Source organism: Dreissena polymorpha, chromosome 6 (assembly GCF_020536995.1).
Source record: "Dreissena polymorpha isolate Duluth1 chromosome 6, UMN_Dpol_1.0, whole genome shotgun sequence".
Classification (NCBI taxonomy): Eukaryota; Metazoa; Mollusca; class Bivalvia; order Myida; family Dreissenidae; genus Dreissena; species Dreissena polymorpha.
The window spans coordinates 103,342,349-103,362,025 of NC_068360.1; the positions used below are offsets into that span (position 1 = coordinate 103,342,349).

At 35.0% G+C, this 19,677-nt stretch overlaps 3 protein-coding genes across 3 annotated transcripts in view; 2 read left to right on the forward strand and 1 right to left on the reverse strand.

Annotated features, from left to right (window-relative positions):
- The window catches only part of LOC127834929 (uncharacterized), a 438,004-nt gene that overhangs the window by 329,866 nt on the left and 88,461 nt on the right, over positions 1-19,677 (reverse strand). The window lies entirely within an intron of this gene.
- Positions 1-19,677, forward strand: part of LOC127834932 (uncharacterized) — a 51,831-nt gene that overhangs the window by 12,279 nt on the left and 19,875 nt on the right. The gene's annotated exons all lie outside the window — the stretch shown is intronic.
- Positions 4,282-7,202, forward strand: LOC127834930 (uncharacterized). Its single transcript, XM_052361065.1, has 4 exons — positions 4,282-4,596; positions 5,159-5,231; positions 5,538-5,645; positions 5,766-7,202. The coding sequence occupies exons 1-4, from the start codon at positions 4,381-4,383 to the stop codon at positions 6,209-6,211; spliced, it is 843 nt and encodes a 280-aa protein (XP_052217025.1). The 5' UTR covers positions 4,282-4,380; the 3' UTR covers positions 6,212-7,202.

The window sequence follows — 19,677 nt, forward strand, 5'->3', positions numbered from 1 at the left end:
AAGAAAACGTTGGTAACGTAGAAAGCGAAAACTGCATTTTATCTAGATTTCTGCTAGCAGAACAGAAAACTAAACAATCAATAGTAGAATGGGGTCTACGATTAGAAGACATGCTACTCAAGGTAGGACGGAGATCACATATGACAGAAACGGAGAGAAATAAGAAACTGAAAAATAGATTATGCAGAGGGCTCAAAAACGACGAGTTGAGAAATGCAACACGTATATACTTTGAGAGTGAAATGACCTATGAAGAGCTTCGAAATAAAATAAGAGGAGAAGAGTATGAAATAAAGTTATAAAGAGAACGAACGTCTAACAGGAACCGAACTGTTAAACTACATCAAACATCAGTAGAGCCCCATGAAACAGAAGCTATGGTAAAAGTTTTACAACGACTAAAAGAAAAATTGACGAATTCAATAATATACAGCCTCATCATGATGCAATAGAGTCAAGAACAGAGGTGGAATGCGACAAAATATCAGATATCGAAGTGGTTATATAAATCGCGGGAGAGGCGATTACAAAGGTAACAGAAGAGAAGATCAAGCACAACCCGAAGTAAACACCCAACAAACTTTAAAACTAGAAACTGTCACCATTAAGGGTCGAAAGTGTGACAGCAGAATTAACGATTCTTAACGAGCAACATCCTTATTTGACAGACTAGTCGGACACTCGAATACGTCTGAAATTGAATTTAATGGTGTGCAAACTATGGCTCTAATTGACATAGGAGCCATGGTTACAACAGTAAGCCAAGCATTCTTCGAACAGTTAGTACCGAAACCAGTGTTACATACACTAGGAGAGCTACAGCTTTCCGTTAAGAGGGCATATGATAAGGAGATTCCTTATATTCGGTACATTGAAGCCTGTATAAGGGTCCAAAAACTAACAACTGAATCATTCTCGGTTCCTGTGCTTGTAGTATGCAATACGGACTTTAATTCAGTCGCACCCGTCATCATTGGAACGAATATTATTAGATACATGTCAGATATTGACAAATCCAATTTGTCGTAAGAGTGGAAAGCCGCTCTTCTGACGATATCAATCAGGAATCCGTTGGTGCGGTCAAAACTACCGTATAAACTGTTAGTAACCTGCCTTTCGAAACTGTAAATTTTTCAGGTATAATGATTAAAATTTTCTCTGAATATGACAGGAATTGCAGTACATCATCACAAAGTAAAATAACTGGAGTATATAGACCACCGCACAGACGAGCACCTGGCGAAATTGGTGTACTTCCGAGACGGTCAAATCGCTCACGACAACCGCCAGCATTGCAGGTTTCCGGTGCTTTTGTAACATAGACCTTGTTTCTGCCTTGTGATTTTGCAAAGTATGTATAGCAACTGTTTTAAGAGTTATAAACAGTTATGCACTGTGGATTTTCTTATTTATGGTACCATATAGTGTACACATATTTACACATATTTTGACATTTATTGAAATGTTTTGTTTATAAACGTGACTCCATTAATATTAAATACAAGTATGTAATGGAGTTAACCGTTTAGTGGTGTATATAATCACATAACGGATGTATATAAGTAAATCATATACTATTACATTGCTTTGAAATTGTTGACATATTTTGAATGAAATGTCGAGGACGACATTTATCGGAGAAGGGAAATGTGTCACCGGACATACATTTGTATTATGTATCGTAGATTGACATGTATATATATATCATTTATTTATATCTACACGTAAATCTACGATACATTATACAAATGTATGTCCAGTGACACCACTACCACCACCACCACCACCAACAACAACAACAATAACAACAACAACAACACCATCAACACCGACACCACCATCACCCCACCACCACCATCACCACAACCACCACCACCACCGACACCAACACCACCACAACCACCACCACCACCACCACCATCACCACCACAACCACCACCACCACTACCACCTACCACCACCACTACCACTTCTTCCTTGCAACTTCTCAATATATTGTATAGCAGATTAAAAGATTAAAATACAAATTGGTGAGTCAATGCAAATTAGATGTGTTCATATATCCAAACTTCTTATTTAAGATTGCAAAACCGTTTCAGATTATCCAATTGAAAGACATTTTACCTTTGCATGTTTAAGCAAGCATGATTAAGATGACTTTTAGTATTGTTTTAAATCACCGTTTTCCCAACGCGTTGGCATATCACAAAAGATTGCATGCATTAACATTGACATTGTCATGAATATTTTTGTATCACCTGCTTTAAAGTAAAAAATAGATTATGTGTATGACGCGTGTATATTTAATCAATAAATGATCAAGCATTTTATCAACTATATGGAAGATTTGGCCATACATATATGCTGTATATTTGTTATATATTGACGTCGATGAGAGCACATAAGGAATAAAAGAAAGCAAATATATAATTTTTATCAAGTAATCTTGTATGTTAAACATTTAATCAAAATACAGGTAGATAACGAATATTACATTTACGTGATACATTTTATAAAGAAAATACAACAAACGATATTGTACGTTTATACGTGTCAGGTGTGGTCATTAGTATGTCCATATGGTTAAATGAACAGTTGTTGGAAATGATGTGATCATCATGCACAATATGCATGAACCAATTGAACGGCGATCCCGGTTTGCATTAATAGCAAGTACTCGCAAAATAATGAACATATTTGTATACGTTATCCGCTGCTCATTATGTAGAAAAATGATATCCTATATACAGCTTAACGCTAACAAACGCTGCATTTTACCTGACAAATTAAAGTTTTGTGAAACTGTATTGACTGAAATCTTATCTCGCAAATATTTAGGTCTTCTCTCCTAAAGCATGTCCGGACATGTTTTTATCACACATTTTTATTATCAGAAATAACTAAAACTTTAAGTTTATTTATAGCTAGAGCAGGTACAGCTCATCGTCAAATGGAAAGCATAGATACATATGCGTCGTTACTGCAAGATTTTCGTCTGCGCATGTATCATTTGCACGTAGGAAAGTCGTGATTACATTTGTGCTCGTCTATGGCAGCTGAGTTTCACCATATCGATCGTGCGTCTTGGCCGACTTGATAGATTAACAAGAAAACACACCTGGAGCGGTATTCGGAGTCATTCTAAGAATACACGCTTATTTGTTTTCTATAACAGTAATTGTTAGCAAAAATATTAATATTCTTAGTATTTACTATTACTCTTATATCTTGTTTTTAAATAAAGTATACACAAACACAAGAAAAATTATCAAATGATGAACGTCTACTTAAAAAAGGATTTTGTGTGTAAACATATGTCTAATTTCTACGATTCTTCAATCGTTTTCTGTATATTTTTAAGTATATTATAGACATACTGTAAAAATAACTGTCTTTGTCTCATATGTAAATTTAAAACAGCTTGACAGAAGTCTTAAAAGTTAAGAGTGTTCTATTAAAATCTTTCATTAATTCTGATTTGGTTGGAAAAAAAACTAAATTCACATGCATGTAAATACTAATACTCTGTGACATTACTATGAAATATTTCTTAAAAACATATAAAGGTAGTTAATCTTAGAACAAATAAGCTTTGCTATATGAAGAAGGTTTTTAAGAAACTCTTATTGTATATTTTATGCATGCATTTTTGAGGGGTCAAACAGTTATTGCTATGTTTATCTTAAGTGTGTTTTACAATTATTACACTGAAATTGTAAGTGTTTCACATATGTAGAAAATATGCATAAAACCAGAGAAAATTAAACAAAATTTAAACAATAATGTTCCCAGAGAGGTTCAGATTAGAACCCAAGAATTGCAAATATGAAATTCAACGTTTTCGCGTGTTGGCACATTGTCAATCATGGCACTCGTCGCTATTTCATGTTTACGCGTTGGGGGAATGAAGGGTGCCAAATCGACAACACGTGATAGGGGCAAATACATGTGCCGATGCGACAATTATGGCATGTGTCGTTCATTCCTGTAAACATGTGTAAAAGGCTGAAGAAACCTGTTGACGCTATACCCACTACGACGGACCTTTAGATAGAGAGCAATTGCTCATATTGAGCTCTTTATGCCTATGAAACGCTTTAATATGCAGAGATAAATAATTATACGCCTGTGTGCTGAACAAATACATGTGGATATACGTGTTGAACTTCATGCTCATTTATTCTCAGCTTTTCTGTGAAATCTACATATGGCTAAACTGGGACGGCATAGTTTACAAACAAGTCTACAGCCAAGGCTAAATATAGACGGCTATATATATAAAGCTGAATATAAGTTGGAATTTTTAATAACGAAGTCGTCAAATCGGCATTAAGAAATAAACCCATTACTACTATTATTTCTATCAAAACCGTTTTAATCATGTCGTTCGAAATGTTTGTTAATCGACTGAGGAATAAACCTGTAACATTATATTCGGCGTTTGCCTTTTGTTTGTTTCTATCTGTGCTGCTTTCGGTGGGGATTAAGGTACTGAACGAGCAGACCACTCAATCTGTTGAACGGAAAACTCGCATCTGTATGACAACTGACGGAGATGTTGAGTGCACAGTAACAGTGACAGCTCTTTTGGAGCAAGTAGGTGAACAACTATTTCCTTTTATTTACATTGTGGTATTATTTAATTGCAACGTCATTGATTAGTAACTAATAAAGTGTTTTTCTCAGTCCATTAAATTGACTTGTTCTGATATTTTGCCATGTGTTTGGAAAATTGCCTTTAAATACTATAGATGAATACATTTTAATATCCGATTGATAATCCGGTACAGTATAATCAAATGCCAATTATAAATTACAAAAGAAAAACAAAGGTACAACCACCGATATCCTAACAAGGTCCAAAGTCAAACAAGATAAACTGTCGTTTATTCATACAGCTATATATGGTGTCATGCATGTTAAACCTCATAATAGCTACCCATTCATCGATTTCATGTGATGATTACTCATAATCGATACCGTATTGTAAGTAAGGTTTCCGTTCGTAGTGTCATTTCGTTCAATGGCATACATCGTTCCTTAAACTCTTGAATGCAATAAATGTTAACAAAATTGAAATTGCATGCATTGTTATTTACTACACTGAGAGTGCATCTGTATACAGGCAGTTTCAATACCATCTCATTTATAATTACAGTTTTGTGCCGAAAGTTACAATGAGGTCCTCAAAAGAAACGTCGGGCAAGATGACATGAAGAGTGGTATTAAAGGTACGTTGGTTGATATTATTTTATGTTAAAATTCTTTTAAATATCTCCAGTTGAATAAATGCAAAACAACAGACACTGTTTCACTGGTTCGTTTCTTTAAGCAAGTTATATATAATATTTTACAATACTCCTTTAAATGTGTAGTTTAAAAACCGTACATGCTGTTTCATTATTGATGATGAATACTTGCTTAAACACCGACTCTTGCTTATTGTTGAAATACGAGTTATTTGTTTACTTGTTAAACCAAAATATCCAACATACGTCGTTTATTAACATAATATAGCTCATTTATAATTATTACAGCCAGCATTGCGAATGAACCGGTCAAAAGTGACATGTTGTCTACCATTCCTAGTACGAAACCGATGGGAAAAGTCGTCGGGAAAGCTGTGAAACTTCCATCTGATGCAGGTATGTGCAAATAAGAGCATCGATAACAAAATATAGTATAAGTTTTTACAATATAAGCAGCATAGAAATATCATGGTGCTGATAAAATCAAAAACATACATTGGGTTATTTAATTTGCAGAAAAAAAGATCAAGCCTGGGTATTCGATGGAACATATGACAGTGGTGAAGTGTTGGCACCATGAGAGTTCATTATCGTTCATGCGATTCGGAGTCAGATACCAAAACGGTCGACTCATTGTACCTCTCACCGGAACCTACATCATATACTCCTTTCTGAGTCTCACTGACGGCAACGACGTTCCAGATGGTTCCGATGACAGCTCAACTACAAGGATGGTTAAACATGCAGTGTACAAATACAATGTCAAGATAAGTCACGACATAGAACTTGCGTCTTCTATTCAAATAAGAACATATTCAACCACAATCAAAAACGCTTACGTTTTCAGTTCACATATTGATACGTTGGTTCAGTTAGTGGCAGGAGATGAAATTTCTGTCAAGATCAGTGGAGGTTTATTGTTTTGTAACGAGAACAATTTCTTCGGGCTGCGATTGGTGTAACTACACCGCTGCGCCAATGTCCACTTGTGGAACTGCGTGCTCGCCGCGTGGATGCTGTTACTGAATGTTCCACGTATCCTAGTACCTTCTTAAGAAGTACGACAAGTACATGACAATAGAAGTACATTTTTTTTTAAACGTAGTAGTAGTATTACAGTAGAAGTAGAAGTAGTAGTAGTAGTAGTAATATATAATTATTGTAATTAGAATTTGCGTAATAACATTACAAAAACATTATACTGTTTTACGATGGTGAGCTTGAAATGGTAACGTAAAATTTACCGTTGTTTCTATTGTGATTGGTTTTCAGTTATCAAATTGGTTTGCCGTTATATATTTATCAACAATTAAGTGTGTTTTAATTTCTATGCATGGTATACTTATGACCACAAAAAATCAGCTTTACGAAACAAGTATGCAGTCATATATTTTTAATTGTTGTTGAATTATAAAATAACTAATAAGCTAAATAGTTATGTTGATAACATGACATTTTGCAACGCAATAAAGATTTGTTCGGGTTTTATAGACTGGATATGCATTTCATAAAGTTGCAAAACCGAGGTTAGCAAAGAACATGTATTCAAATAGAAAATGAGTCCAGACCACTAATAATGCACCAAAGTCTAGACATTTTAAGTGCCTCGGTTAACATAAAACAATTTATATGACACCAACCTTTATTTGAACACGTTTGTTCTTTTTCGTATGAGACGTAAACAGTTATTTATTTACTCTTATTTAACATGCCAGAATTATCTATCGAATTTGTTTTGCCTACCCTAAAGTTTGTGTGATATCACATGCTGATGTTTTAAACATTTCATGTTCACTCAATTAGCTTTTTAAATTGCGTTAGCTAAAATATACAAAACAGTTTAGTTACAATGTATGACACAGCATTTATATTGTGTATGTAGTTTCTATTGCAAAGGATATGCTATCATTCATTGATATATAATTATATACATAAATATATATTCGAAGTCCAGTGATTCCTTTTTTTATTCCGTGTGTAAAACAACGTCACTTTAAAATCTACCTAACTTACCGTGTCATGATTCGTTGACTGAATATTTGAAAATGTATCCAGTCACCCCTTTATTAGGTCTATGTTGCAATTAAACAGAATCAATAATAATACAATCATAAAAATCGTCCAACTCGTGAAGGCAAATATTGTGAAACCAACATTTTAACTTAACAACTTCTTAACTCTCTTATAAAGGATAGGAAAAATACATATAGTTGTATAAAAGGCAAAACTGTCAAGTTATATAGGAACTTTTTTCTTTAATAAAAGAAAATCAACACTAAATGAACTCGATGAAGACAGTCTTAGTGAATTGGATTGGTCATTACAATTTTCTCGTTTGAAGACTCTCAAATGCATAATACTTAACTTGATGCAAATATGTAGGACCTTATGTTTAGCCACAGTAAATCCGAAAATGACCACAAAATCGAAACAGAATTCTCAAGGTTTAATAGAGTTGCGTTGATGCGGTTATAGGTTATAGAACCAGGAAAGAAAAATAGTTATTGATTTTCCGGAAATCGGATATAGAGTCTATCCATCCAATAACACTGTTTATATACAAAACACTTATGCCTTTCCTGAAGTTGTTACTTCAATCCTTACTAGTCCGTGAAATAGTAATGTGTAAAACCGCTGTATCCGCTTATTGAAGGTAGCATAGTTACAATCCGAACAGTCAGCTATCGTGATTTCAAAAGGCAAAAATAATAAGAATAATAACCTTTAATCAAAATAGGCCAAAATCCAGGGACAGCTTCGCCGAAAAATTGTCCAAGTTAACATGAAATTAGCTGCGATTAAACACAAGCACGTTGAATTGTGCTGCTTACATCATATGAATGTGCGTGTTTGTATCACATGTTTGTGAATGGCATAAAGCGGAAATTAATCATTTGAATAAAATAACATCATCACCAAATGAAATTCAAGTTGCATAGTGATTTTGGAATATTGTTTGACTTAATTGCTTGACAAGGAACTCCAAACACAGGGGGAATATTGTTGTTAAATATTACAAATCGCAAAACTAACAGATGTGTAAATCGTCAAAAAATCGATCATCCCGTCACATGAATAATACTTTGTTTGTGTATTGCGAAGTATTTCAGCTCCATCTGTGTCTATATGTGCAATCTCTTTCAACACTCCTCCTGTTTTAACCTACAAGACTCACAAAGGATGGTAACACTTTTGAATTAAAGCTTCAATATCTAGAAACATACATAAATGTACACACTACGACGTTAAGCACTGAGACATCAATTCAATGGCATGTATGCTGTGCATAAATCGAGGACTTAATTGTGAACATATGGTGGTGATCTTAGCAGATCGTATCGGGCAATATCAAATCTTGAAGTAAATATTGTTAATATTGTCAATCGTGTTACTCGTTTTAAAACGGTTCAAAACATTAAATGAATAACACGTTCAACTGTGATCAGATCGTGCTCTGTTAAAGCAATAACTGTAACGATCTGCCAGGACCTGTTGCAATCTCTGGAATACATAAAGTAGATAGAAAATGGACTATTTGTGTCCATTCGTTGCTGGAGATGAGACCGTATCATATGAAAGCACTTGTAATTGTCAAATCGCGAAAGGATTTTAATCGCGCGCAAAGTCACGTTACATAAACAGCCACCTTAAATATTCTATTTTACAAATGAGAACTGACGAAAGATATTTTCAAAAAGAGTTTAAATGTCTTATCCCCCGTGTTTATATCACCGGGCCTTTGCAATCTGGCAGAATTAGCACGTACGTCTGTCATAGCGTAAATTATTATGTTGTATCTTTAACTTGTGTGCGTGTTAAAGTGCGTTGTGTACCGATGCACTCTGTTTTTGGACTGGTTGTTAAGAGCGCGAAACAAGCCAATATATATATTTGCTTATTTCGTTTCGAATCGGTTCGCCAATTTCTGTGTTTGTTTTAGTAGTGGTTCTTGTTTGGATAATACTTGACAATGAAACAAATAGATTTAGATACGAACATCTGTTTTAAGATCAGTGGTAGTCTAGTGCTTAGCAATGGTACCAAACACTGATGCACCTGTTGGACGAAGTCGGTTAAATGTTTTATTTAATTATTGATTTCGGCAACTAATGATAAAAATACTCATATGATACCAACGCATATACAGTACAGCTCACGCAAAACCAACAAAGTCCGCGGCTATGCCGCGGACAGATTCTGCGTGAATTCTGCATGATGCCGAGGCACTCGGCGAAATTTCGTGCAGTGACGCCGCGTCTGTTTTTGCCTCGGCATCGATTCGCGGAGTAACGCCGCGTAGATGCGGCGATTCGCCGAGTATAACTATTTACAAATATTGATTGTATACTAATCTATAACACATGTTATCGAAATATAGAAACATACACAGAAAATACGCTGTGCGATTGTTAACATTTCTCTATATCTGCATACATTTAATTAAATTATCAATCGGACGTCATCTGTCAAAACAATTATTGTGTATGTCGATAACTAGATCTATATTGAGTTAAAGTTAACACAGTTAAATCCCGTAGATTATTTCGGAAACGAGACTTGCTTTAAACGTCTGTCATGTCGCCAAAATTATTGCTCAATAATTAAAAGAAAATAAATGTAGTATTAGATACACATTTTACAACATGTACATGATTCTAGGCTTGTTATTCTTTAGCAAGGCAACCAAAATTCTAAAGATGGCTGCCAGTGCAGCAACCATCTGCGAAAAACGAGAGACATATTGTTGTTGCTTTGTCTAAGTTATCTCTATAACATTAATATGAGGATAAACAGTGCACCCACATCTCAACCTGTGCTTTGCGACACACTCTTCATAAATTTGAATGGGTTGTGTGCATTTCAAACTTGCGGTATAAAAAGCTATAACATAATTTTGAAAACTAAGATTATGCAATAGCGAACAACTTCAGTGCCTTCAGCGATTTGATATAATGTTTTATTTGACCGTACGATTATTAAACCTTTAACATAACATATTTTTATAAATCTTAAACTTGTAAAAATTCCAAAGTATGTATGTTATGTTCAAATACCCGTTATAATATAAAAATGGAGCTTGCACTCTGGTATATATTGTTGGGACGCATTGGCCATGGAATGTATTACTAGTATATATTTGTCTATTGTTGAAGATCGTGTACCTTAAACATGATGAACGGGAGGGCTTGTGCGCTTGATATTTCGTTTATGTTAATACACCCAATATTTATAAGACCCATGGCGAACGCCTCATAAGTTTAAATTGTACTTGTGAAATCTGATACGGCTTTGGAAAATCCCGGTCTGTTGCAATCGATACCCCTGCAAAGCTTGTTTTTGTATATGATAAAATAGGTTTGCAAGTACGTCCTTTTATTTTGGGCTTGCTGTCTTAAGATTTTGTGAAATGGGAAGAACATATTTGCAATGCCAATTATTTTCAATGAATAACTTAAGTCGGGCAGACATAGCTGATATCTTATTAACTACTTTTATGTATAAAACTTCCGTGTGTAACGCAAATGCTTGATATATATTTGTTATTCAAATTTTCGGAACTGGACATACCGATCGTTAAACTGATACTAGATTTGCACACTCTTAAATAAAGAAAAGAAAATTCCCCTTCAAGCTGGCCATTATTTACGTTATTGATAATACACTTAAAGTTTTTAGATGTGTATTTATATTCTTTTCCTACGAGACATGGTTTACTGGGATATACACGTAATAGGATGAGTTATTTTATTAAGTGCGATCAGTTATCATTTTCTGTTTGAAACAGCATCATAAAATCGATTAATTGTATAATAGAAACACATAACATATTTTTATTATATATATTTATGGTTTTGAATTCATGTTGCATTTTATTATGTTTGTTTTTTTAATAAAAAAAAGTGTATATCCTATGTACTGCAAATGACATTAAGTCTCGTCTTATTATCTACCACGTTGTACTTTATATAATCGTCTTTTCCATAAACTCATTATAAGTATTATGGATATGTGAATAATAAAGCACAAAAATATAGTACCACATATAAATGGGGGACACACCTTCATATATTGGCAATACACCTCATTCGTTTTCTTATTTCATTCAAAAGTGTAAGCTCCCTTTAACAGGCCTACTTTTATCCCCGCATCATATTACAAGCTTAATGTTTACAGCACACAGCGGTAACATGTTACGAAACTGCAACTAAATTGCATGTTAAAACCCTCCTAAAAATGCAATAATTTATGTCAAGGCCTCAATTTCATTGTGGAAAAGTATACCGTACTTAAGCATGGCTTACGTGCATGTTAGCGCTGAAAACATGACAGTGCGCCGTTAGTTTTCAAACAAACATTTGAATACGTATTGTATCTTTGCAATCTGATACAACGCCCGGAAATGGCGGTCTGATAAAATCAATATCCCAGCCAAGCCTGCTCTACATTAATATATTTTGCATACCAGCAGGCTGAATATAGTTTCTAAATGTCCATGACAACAGGAAGATAAGTATCGAATGTGTAGAATTTCCAACGACTAACCAAGAGAGTATTAACACTTAAGAACAATTAAACAGGTGCATGCCATGGTGGTCTGATGTGTCATTATGCAAGGATATTTAATACGTGTTTCTTCCGATCATATTATTTTCCTGCCATTGTAAATGTTTTGTAATATGCAATGTATTATACATCAAGCCTTTTCAGACAACTATTTGTATGATCAAGAATAAGGAACATTCATGAACAACACGCTTTACATTGTAGTTAAGATCTTTAATCCTGTTACGTGCAAACGCCTATGCGCCATAGTGTGGTTTTCAGTAGTTATGTGAATCACATTATATTACATGCTAACTTGTATAAACAGCCATTGTATTTAAGTAGGTCATGGTTGTATTGATTGCTGAATATTTGCTTGGAGAGGCTTCTTAAGTTACAGGCGCGATTATGTAAATTGATTATTGAAGTCTAAAATAGTGTTCAGGTGATCATTTTCGTCGTAATTTTAAAGCTTTTTGGTAATGCGATCATTTTAAGTGTGGCAGTTAGAGCAGGTATAAATACCAAATGTTTCAATGCATATTTTGCCAAAAATCATGATAAAGGTTTACCACTGAAAACTTCAAGTATTATTGCCTTCGATACGTGTATGTAAGGCAAACGTATAATGGTGTTACGATTACAACCTTTTGGTAATTCGTGACACGCAAGGAATTTTGTAAGAATAATGTAATGACAGTGTTCTTATTTTCTTAACGTAATGTTCAACACATGAATTTGCGGGGTACAGAATTCGCGCTATTTCGATTGCCAATGTGCTCCTGCGGTCTTTATCTTTAATACCCAGTCCATGTGAAGAAAAGCTACTTATTGTTAATCAGAAAACTCGTTTAACCCTTTCCCTATCAGCAAAGTGGAAATGGCTATGTGCAAACAGCATAAAACCAGAACAGCCTGCGAGTAACTCGCAGTCTGTTCAGGTTTAATGCTGTTTGCTGCTTATCAGTATCTAATGTTTGTAGATGAAGGCTTAAGAACTTGAATCGAGTAAGAAAGGTCTTAAATTAAATATAACTTTCCAAGGGACTTCAAATGCGTGAAAATACGTATCTAAGTGGTAAAGGGTTAAATTGAAGCCTATTATGCTTGTTCGATGTACATGTATACACGTCAGTTCTAATGTTTAGCGGTCCACTTCTACATCTATGTTCAAATGCGGTCGTGATATTGAACATAATCAGCATCATCATCATCATCATCAGCAGCAGCATCGGCGGCGGTGGCGGGGCGGCGGCGTCGTGGTCGTCGTTGTCATTTTCATCACCATCATCATCATCATTTGCATATGATACATCACGTGTCTGAGATATATGTGGTTCCATTAGCTGAAATACAATAATGTTCTGTGAACAGCAGTATTTGGCATACGTACGTGTTTTTTTATGCCCCCCGAAGAGTGGCATGAAGTTTTTGAACTGTCCGTTAAGCCGTCCGTCTGTCTGTCTGTCTGTCCGTCAGTCCGTCCGTCCGTCCGAATACTTTATCATTGGTCATTACTTTTGCAATATTGAAGATAAAAACTTGATATTTGGCATGCATGTGTATCTCATGGAGCTGCACATTTTGTGTGGTCAAAGGTCAAGGTCATCCTTCAAGGTCAAAGATCAAATATATGGCTTCAAAGCGGCGCAGAAGGGGGCATTGTGTTTTTGACAAACACCTCTCTTGTTAGTTGTTCGCTTGCGAACAATTAAGATTAAGAGCTAGTTTTGCAAGTCGGTCTGCTCTTAACTACCCTAAGAACGATGACCACCGCATCTGCTTGTGCACACTGATTAGCCTGTTTATGCTTCACCACTGGTACACTGCAGACAGTGAGTGTGTGTATGTAATCAATAGTGTTCAACAGCCTGTGCGACGACATTGGCCAGTTTGTCATTGAAATCTGTACATATTGGCTGCGTTCAGAGAAAACGGGGCCTTATGTATGTCCAACAAGTGGTGTCCTGTGCACACTGATTAGCCAGTGCAGTTCGCACAAGCTAATCAAGGACGACACTTTCTGATTCTATGGTGTTTTTCGTTTAAAGACAGTCTCTGGTACTGGGTTGACAATTTATGCATATGCATTAAGCCCTGTTTTCCCAAGAAGCTGCAGTCAGTATACAATACACTAATTGTTTCAGTGATGAAGGAACTGAAACAGCGTAACGGTAACGATACAGTGTGTTTAAATTATATTTTATTTAGAGGAATTGTCCGAACGTAGTTAATCTACATTTAATAAACATCATGATTTCGGAACTTGTAATCAGTTTCTATCCCAGGTAAATTATAGTTTATAAGATTGTTCGCCGAGTGACTCAGCGTCATATCACCAACAATTTCCTCGGCATCATGCCGAGGCGTGCCGCGGCGTGTCTCGGCGAACAGACACGGCGACTCGGCGACCAGATGGTCGATGCCGAGTCGACTCCGCGAACAATTGATGTCGTCAAACTCCGCGGATCGCGGAATTTGTTGGTTTTGCGTGAGCTGTACTGTATATTTATGTAAGATTGTTTACAAAACAAAATAATTTAACCAACGGATGTGTTGATACATTAAAGTATTTTAAAGGATAGTAAACTATTATGAAACGGACAGTTTTGTGGTGATGGGGAGTACTATAACATTCATGGTAAAGCCCATAGGTTGATAAACATTTTTTAAAGCATACAAATATCGGGCATCGGCTTGTTTATTTTAATTTGCATTGAATAATTCACGTGATAATTATAAAACGACAAGCTTAGCAACACATGATTTACTATTTATCCCAAGTACGTATGTAAGAATATTTGCCAAGGCTTGTTTAGACAAACGTGTATTTAATATTACTATGTTATATTACTAAATCTAAATAATCAAATTTGCTGATTTAAATCACCATATGGCCAATATTACCAATAGCTATGTGAAGGAATTTCATGAACACTAACGTTCGCATTTTTCAGAAATATCAAATATATTGCATTATATGTAAATGGCGTTCAATCGCTACGGGGTATTGCAAATGAAGATGCGTAAATCAATTAACGTTATTCGTGCGGACCGAGCACTGTTTAAATTTAAGGAACAATACATTTTCTAAAAATCGGCGAAAGTGAAAGAAGTGAATTTCTTTTTGAAAATGCACCTGATTTAAATCTTTATTATTACTAGTTTCAAATGCGTATGTATGGGTCTTTTATGCTTTTTAGCTTACATCACTTAAGCAAACGACCATCACTTAAATCCGTGTAATGTTTATTTATAAAATGATCAAGGTGCAAATATAAAAATATCCTGCCGACTTATCACTTGACTGACCAATATCGCACGTATAGGCTTGTGCAATGTACACAAACCACAACCAATACTTGCGGTACACAAATGAGAGCACACGATTAAAGCACTAATTCCGAATTTAGAGTACCCGCTTGTTTGAAGAAGACTCTTTCGTAAAATGAGGAACATGTTTCTACCAAACGGATCGATAATATCTACAGAACGATTTATTTGATTAAAAAAACGACCTGCTGAATGTCCAGTTTCCGATTATCCTTAATGTTAAAATGATTTTTAGGACATCGCCGATGTTATGTAGATACCCCGAATTAAGACACTTTGGACAATAAGAAATACGTTGACGGTATTTAACAATTGTATCATCATATTTTGAGTGTTTTTTATACGTAAAGCATGTGTTTTGGTCCTGAGAAAGGCTGTAAGATGAATACCAAACGACTTAAAAACGCGTATTGTGGCTTTTAGACACATGGTACTTTTTGAGACATTCAAGACATTAAGGGGCCATAATAAAGTTATAACGTTCTTTTCTTAAAATATATCGTATATACATTTTAGCTAGCATTCTTACATAATTTAACTTCATTACATTTGCTATTAATTTGATAATTGCATGATATAACCTTTCTATCACGTAAGGACGTCAAGAAGAAAATCTTTTGCAAACAATATTTGCTAATTTATATATTGTATAATTATCAATTTTAAATATATTTGGTGACATGCAAGATGGAGTTAGCATGTGCTATAACATGTTTTCTTAAAGCGAAAAAAGGTATTAAGAATCGCTTGAACAGCATTTGAGACACCCGTCTTTTATGGAACGTTTCATGCACAACTAGTGCATTTGAAATATTGTTAACATTTTTGTACCGGTTTAACAGATTTGACTTCACTTTCTTTGAACTTTGGTTACGTCGAACCTTTCAATAAAAATATGGCTTATTTCATTACCAACTGTTTTATATTTAAAACCAATATGTTAGTTTTTTATTGCATCGTTTTTAAGGAACTTGTTACGATTAAGCTGAATATTTAGTACTTTCATGCAGAGATCGTAGACATCAAAACCGCTTGTCGGATTGCTGACAAAACATTAAATAGGTATAGTCAGTATTTTGTTGAAATTTGATTAAATATGCTGCGAATTGTGCAATCCTCATTTAGAACAAATATAATAAATATATATCATGTATCTGAAACAAATTAGAGTAATATTTTATCTGAATAGCTCCGTATAATAGTTTGTTATATGTATTAGGACACGGAGGAGATGCAATAAAAAATGGAAAACGTGGCAGCTTGGTTTTATTGAAGAGATTTGGAGTTTATGAGATACGACATGACGTACAAAAATGATTGTCAAATTGTACCTCTGGCAGGCACATTCAATATATACTCCTCCCTCAGTCCGACCGAAAAAAATGATGCCCGGACCGAGTTAACATGCAATTGCGACGTTGATTTAACATATATTGTTTAAGTACAATGTGAACATTGGTCAAGGCGTAGAACTCGCGTACTCTCTTTAAACATATCACCATTCTACAAATCGTAATTTAATGATTTTAGCTCTCATAACTCCAAGGTGGTACACATAGAAGCTGGGGACGAAATTTCTGTAAAGATCAGTGACATTTCTTTACTTCTGATCCAGGTGACAACTTCTTTGGTATTCACATGGTGTGAAGCGTGTAGGCTACACGTGGAGCATTGATAGAATCTCGAGAGGGTTCCGAGACCGGTGCTCCATGTGAACGTTGAAGATAAAACTAGTTGAATGTTGTGATCAAAACTTGTACTTTATTTGAAATAAGTCCATGTATTAGAAAGTACGTCGATATTCTGTTTAAGTTTGAAGAATGCCTGAAATTACAAACTTTCTGAAGACGTCCACAGACAAGATATGCGGTTAACCATGTGTAAATATGGATGCTAAAAATCAGGTGTAAAATGTAGTGTTCGATTATAGTTGCTTCGATATGTGCATCCATCATACAAAGGAATATACTGGGTCGTTTTACTTCAAGAGTCACTATGACGTGCATTCCTTAATGCATATTGTGAGCTCTTCAATAACATTTCCTTCTTCAAAAGGAGCGTTGACAAAGACTTGTAAAAGGTAAACAGAAATGTAATCATTACACTCGCATTCACGACACGAATGACAGCTGTTTGAAATTTACTGACTTGAAACATTCAACTGTATTTGACTTAAGCAAACACATTTTTTCGATGCATCGTTTAATGGTTCATCCATATTAAAAATATATGAGTTTCTCGTAGATGAGTGAAACTATTTTATGTCTGCGAGTTAGACAACGAAATATATATTGATTTAAATGATGATTTCCCAACATTATGTTTTTCATTTTATTTGCTGTCATGTTACAATAATGGACCTTTTGATGTATCGTTTGTCTACGATCACAAAGTGACACCGCCTGTCACACTTATAACAATCAGTGGTTATGCATATAGCATTTAATGTTACATATATTGTTATAATATGTCACGGAATAAACCTTGCGGGCAATATTGTTTGACTGCCTTTTTTGTCTTTAGAGTTAAGCATTCGATTTACAGAGACGATGCCCATACACCCTACTGTTTGCTTCAAATTTTTACTCGTAGTTGCCTTGCTTCAATCAAGGAAAGCGAAGAAACATGTATGTTATATTATAAGCTCACGTGAAGATAGAGCTTAAGAATGACTACTTATCATCTTTCTCCGATATGAAGCCAGCAGCAAAACTCGTCGGCAAAATATCATACCCGATATCAGGTAGGTTTTAGTGCAGACGAAATCCTAGTTGACATTTTATGCCTGTATATTGTAAGAGACAATAAATCCGTGAAATGTATTTAACGTTTTAGATACACGCGTTTTACCTAAAGGATGCCTTAAAGTAAAGCTTACTACTTCTTTTTGTTGCTTTACATTGCACATTTTGTTTTGCTTGCACCACTGAACCAGATATGTCTGTAATGTTCGTAGGGCCCCAAAGAAAAGAAATGGAAACAGTGAATGCATGGTACCAAGGCCGAGCATTAGACTACACTACCGGTTTCATGAGATACGGAGTCCGATATCAGAATGGGCGCCTGATTGTACCACTTACAAGAACATATAATATTTATTCCTTCCTCGGCCTTACTGACCGCGATGATTCACCATAAGTTCCGATTGCTAAAAGCAGAAACGCAACCCTGGTGAAGCATGCAATGTACAAGTATAATGTTAAGCTGGGAAAGGACGTGGAACTTGCTTCTTCTGAACAAACACACTGGAAGTCGACCAATAGAAATTTCAATGCTTTCAGTTCACAAATCTCTACACTGGTACAATTAGAGGCCGGCGAAGAAATTTCTGTGAAAATAAACGACAGTTTTGCCGCGTGGATGCTTGCGACAGAAGGTTCCATTAACATTTTTCATAGCTCAAAGAACTATATTCTTGCTGCGTAAAGGGCAAAGTAAAATAATTGGCAAGCACTATACCCGAACAACGCATTAGTGTTTTTGCAAATAATTTCCCAGACTCATTCTTTGAAGCGGAACACTTTTGCTTATTCGCTGATCAAGGCAAAATCAATTAAGCACATGGCATTACCATCCTCGTTGATAAAAATAACCGTATATTTTAGGACATGCATTATGTTTAAAGTCGAATGTGAAGTGGATGTTAAGGTGAACCAAAATACTGATGAGACGATTGTTTTTATTGTTTGACTCAATATAACGATTTTCTGTTTTCGAATTTATTGCATGATTTATTTAATTTCACCTGGATATCAAGCAAAGTACTTGCTGTTTGCTGTTATAAATGTGATGGGTTTTTAACCTGTCATCTCCTCGTAAACATGATTTAAACTGTAAACACTAGAGACTGTTGTCAGCATACAACATTCTACATTTGGTGTTGTTGAATTATTTCATCGCATTTTGTATATTGGTTGGTATTTATTGTTCGTTTACATTTGACATTATACGTCTCTTTTACGATTGGTGTTTTACGCATATAGCACGGTTATAGCACGGTGTCATCAACAAGACTTGTATAGGAATGACACATGGAATGACAATATAAAAAACTGTATCAAAGGATGATGTTTCTGCATTAATTTTTGGAAATATATTATTTGTTAATGTAATGGTGAAAAACATCCGCGATAAGTTTAAGGAATGCCGGCCAATCGTGTTGGAGAGAATCAAGATTCCGAAAATATATCCTCATTCAAAAACATTCAACGTCTTTTGCTAAAAACATCCGAAAGGTCAGTTTTATATGGTGTGATACAACCGAGACTCAGCGCAACATTTTCGGGAATAGGCGACTCAAAAGGCAGACTCCTTACTTGATAAATAAATATGCATATATTCATGTAGATCACAGATCAGCATATGCTTCTGAATAATTTACTTTTTTTTCGGAGAAAATGCTGGTAAGTATGTATAAACTTTATTACCGGAATAAAATCTTAATCTTTTACTAACTTTTTATGTACACATGTTACATGTAGGTTTTGTAAGTGATAAAGTTAAGCGATTGTGACTTGACTGCGTTAAAAGTGGAATGCAAGCCCAAGTACCA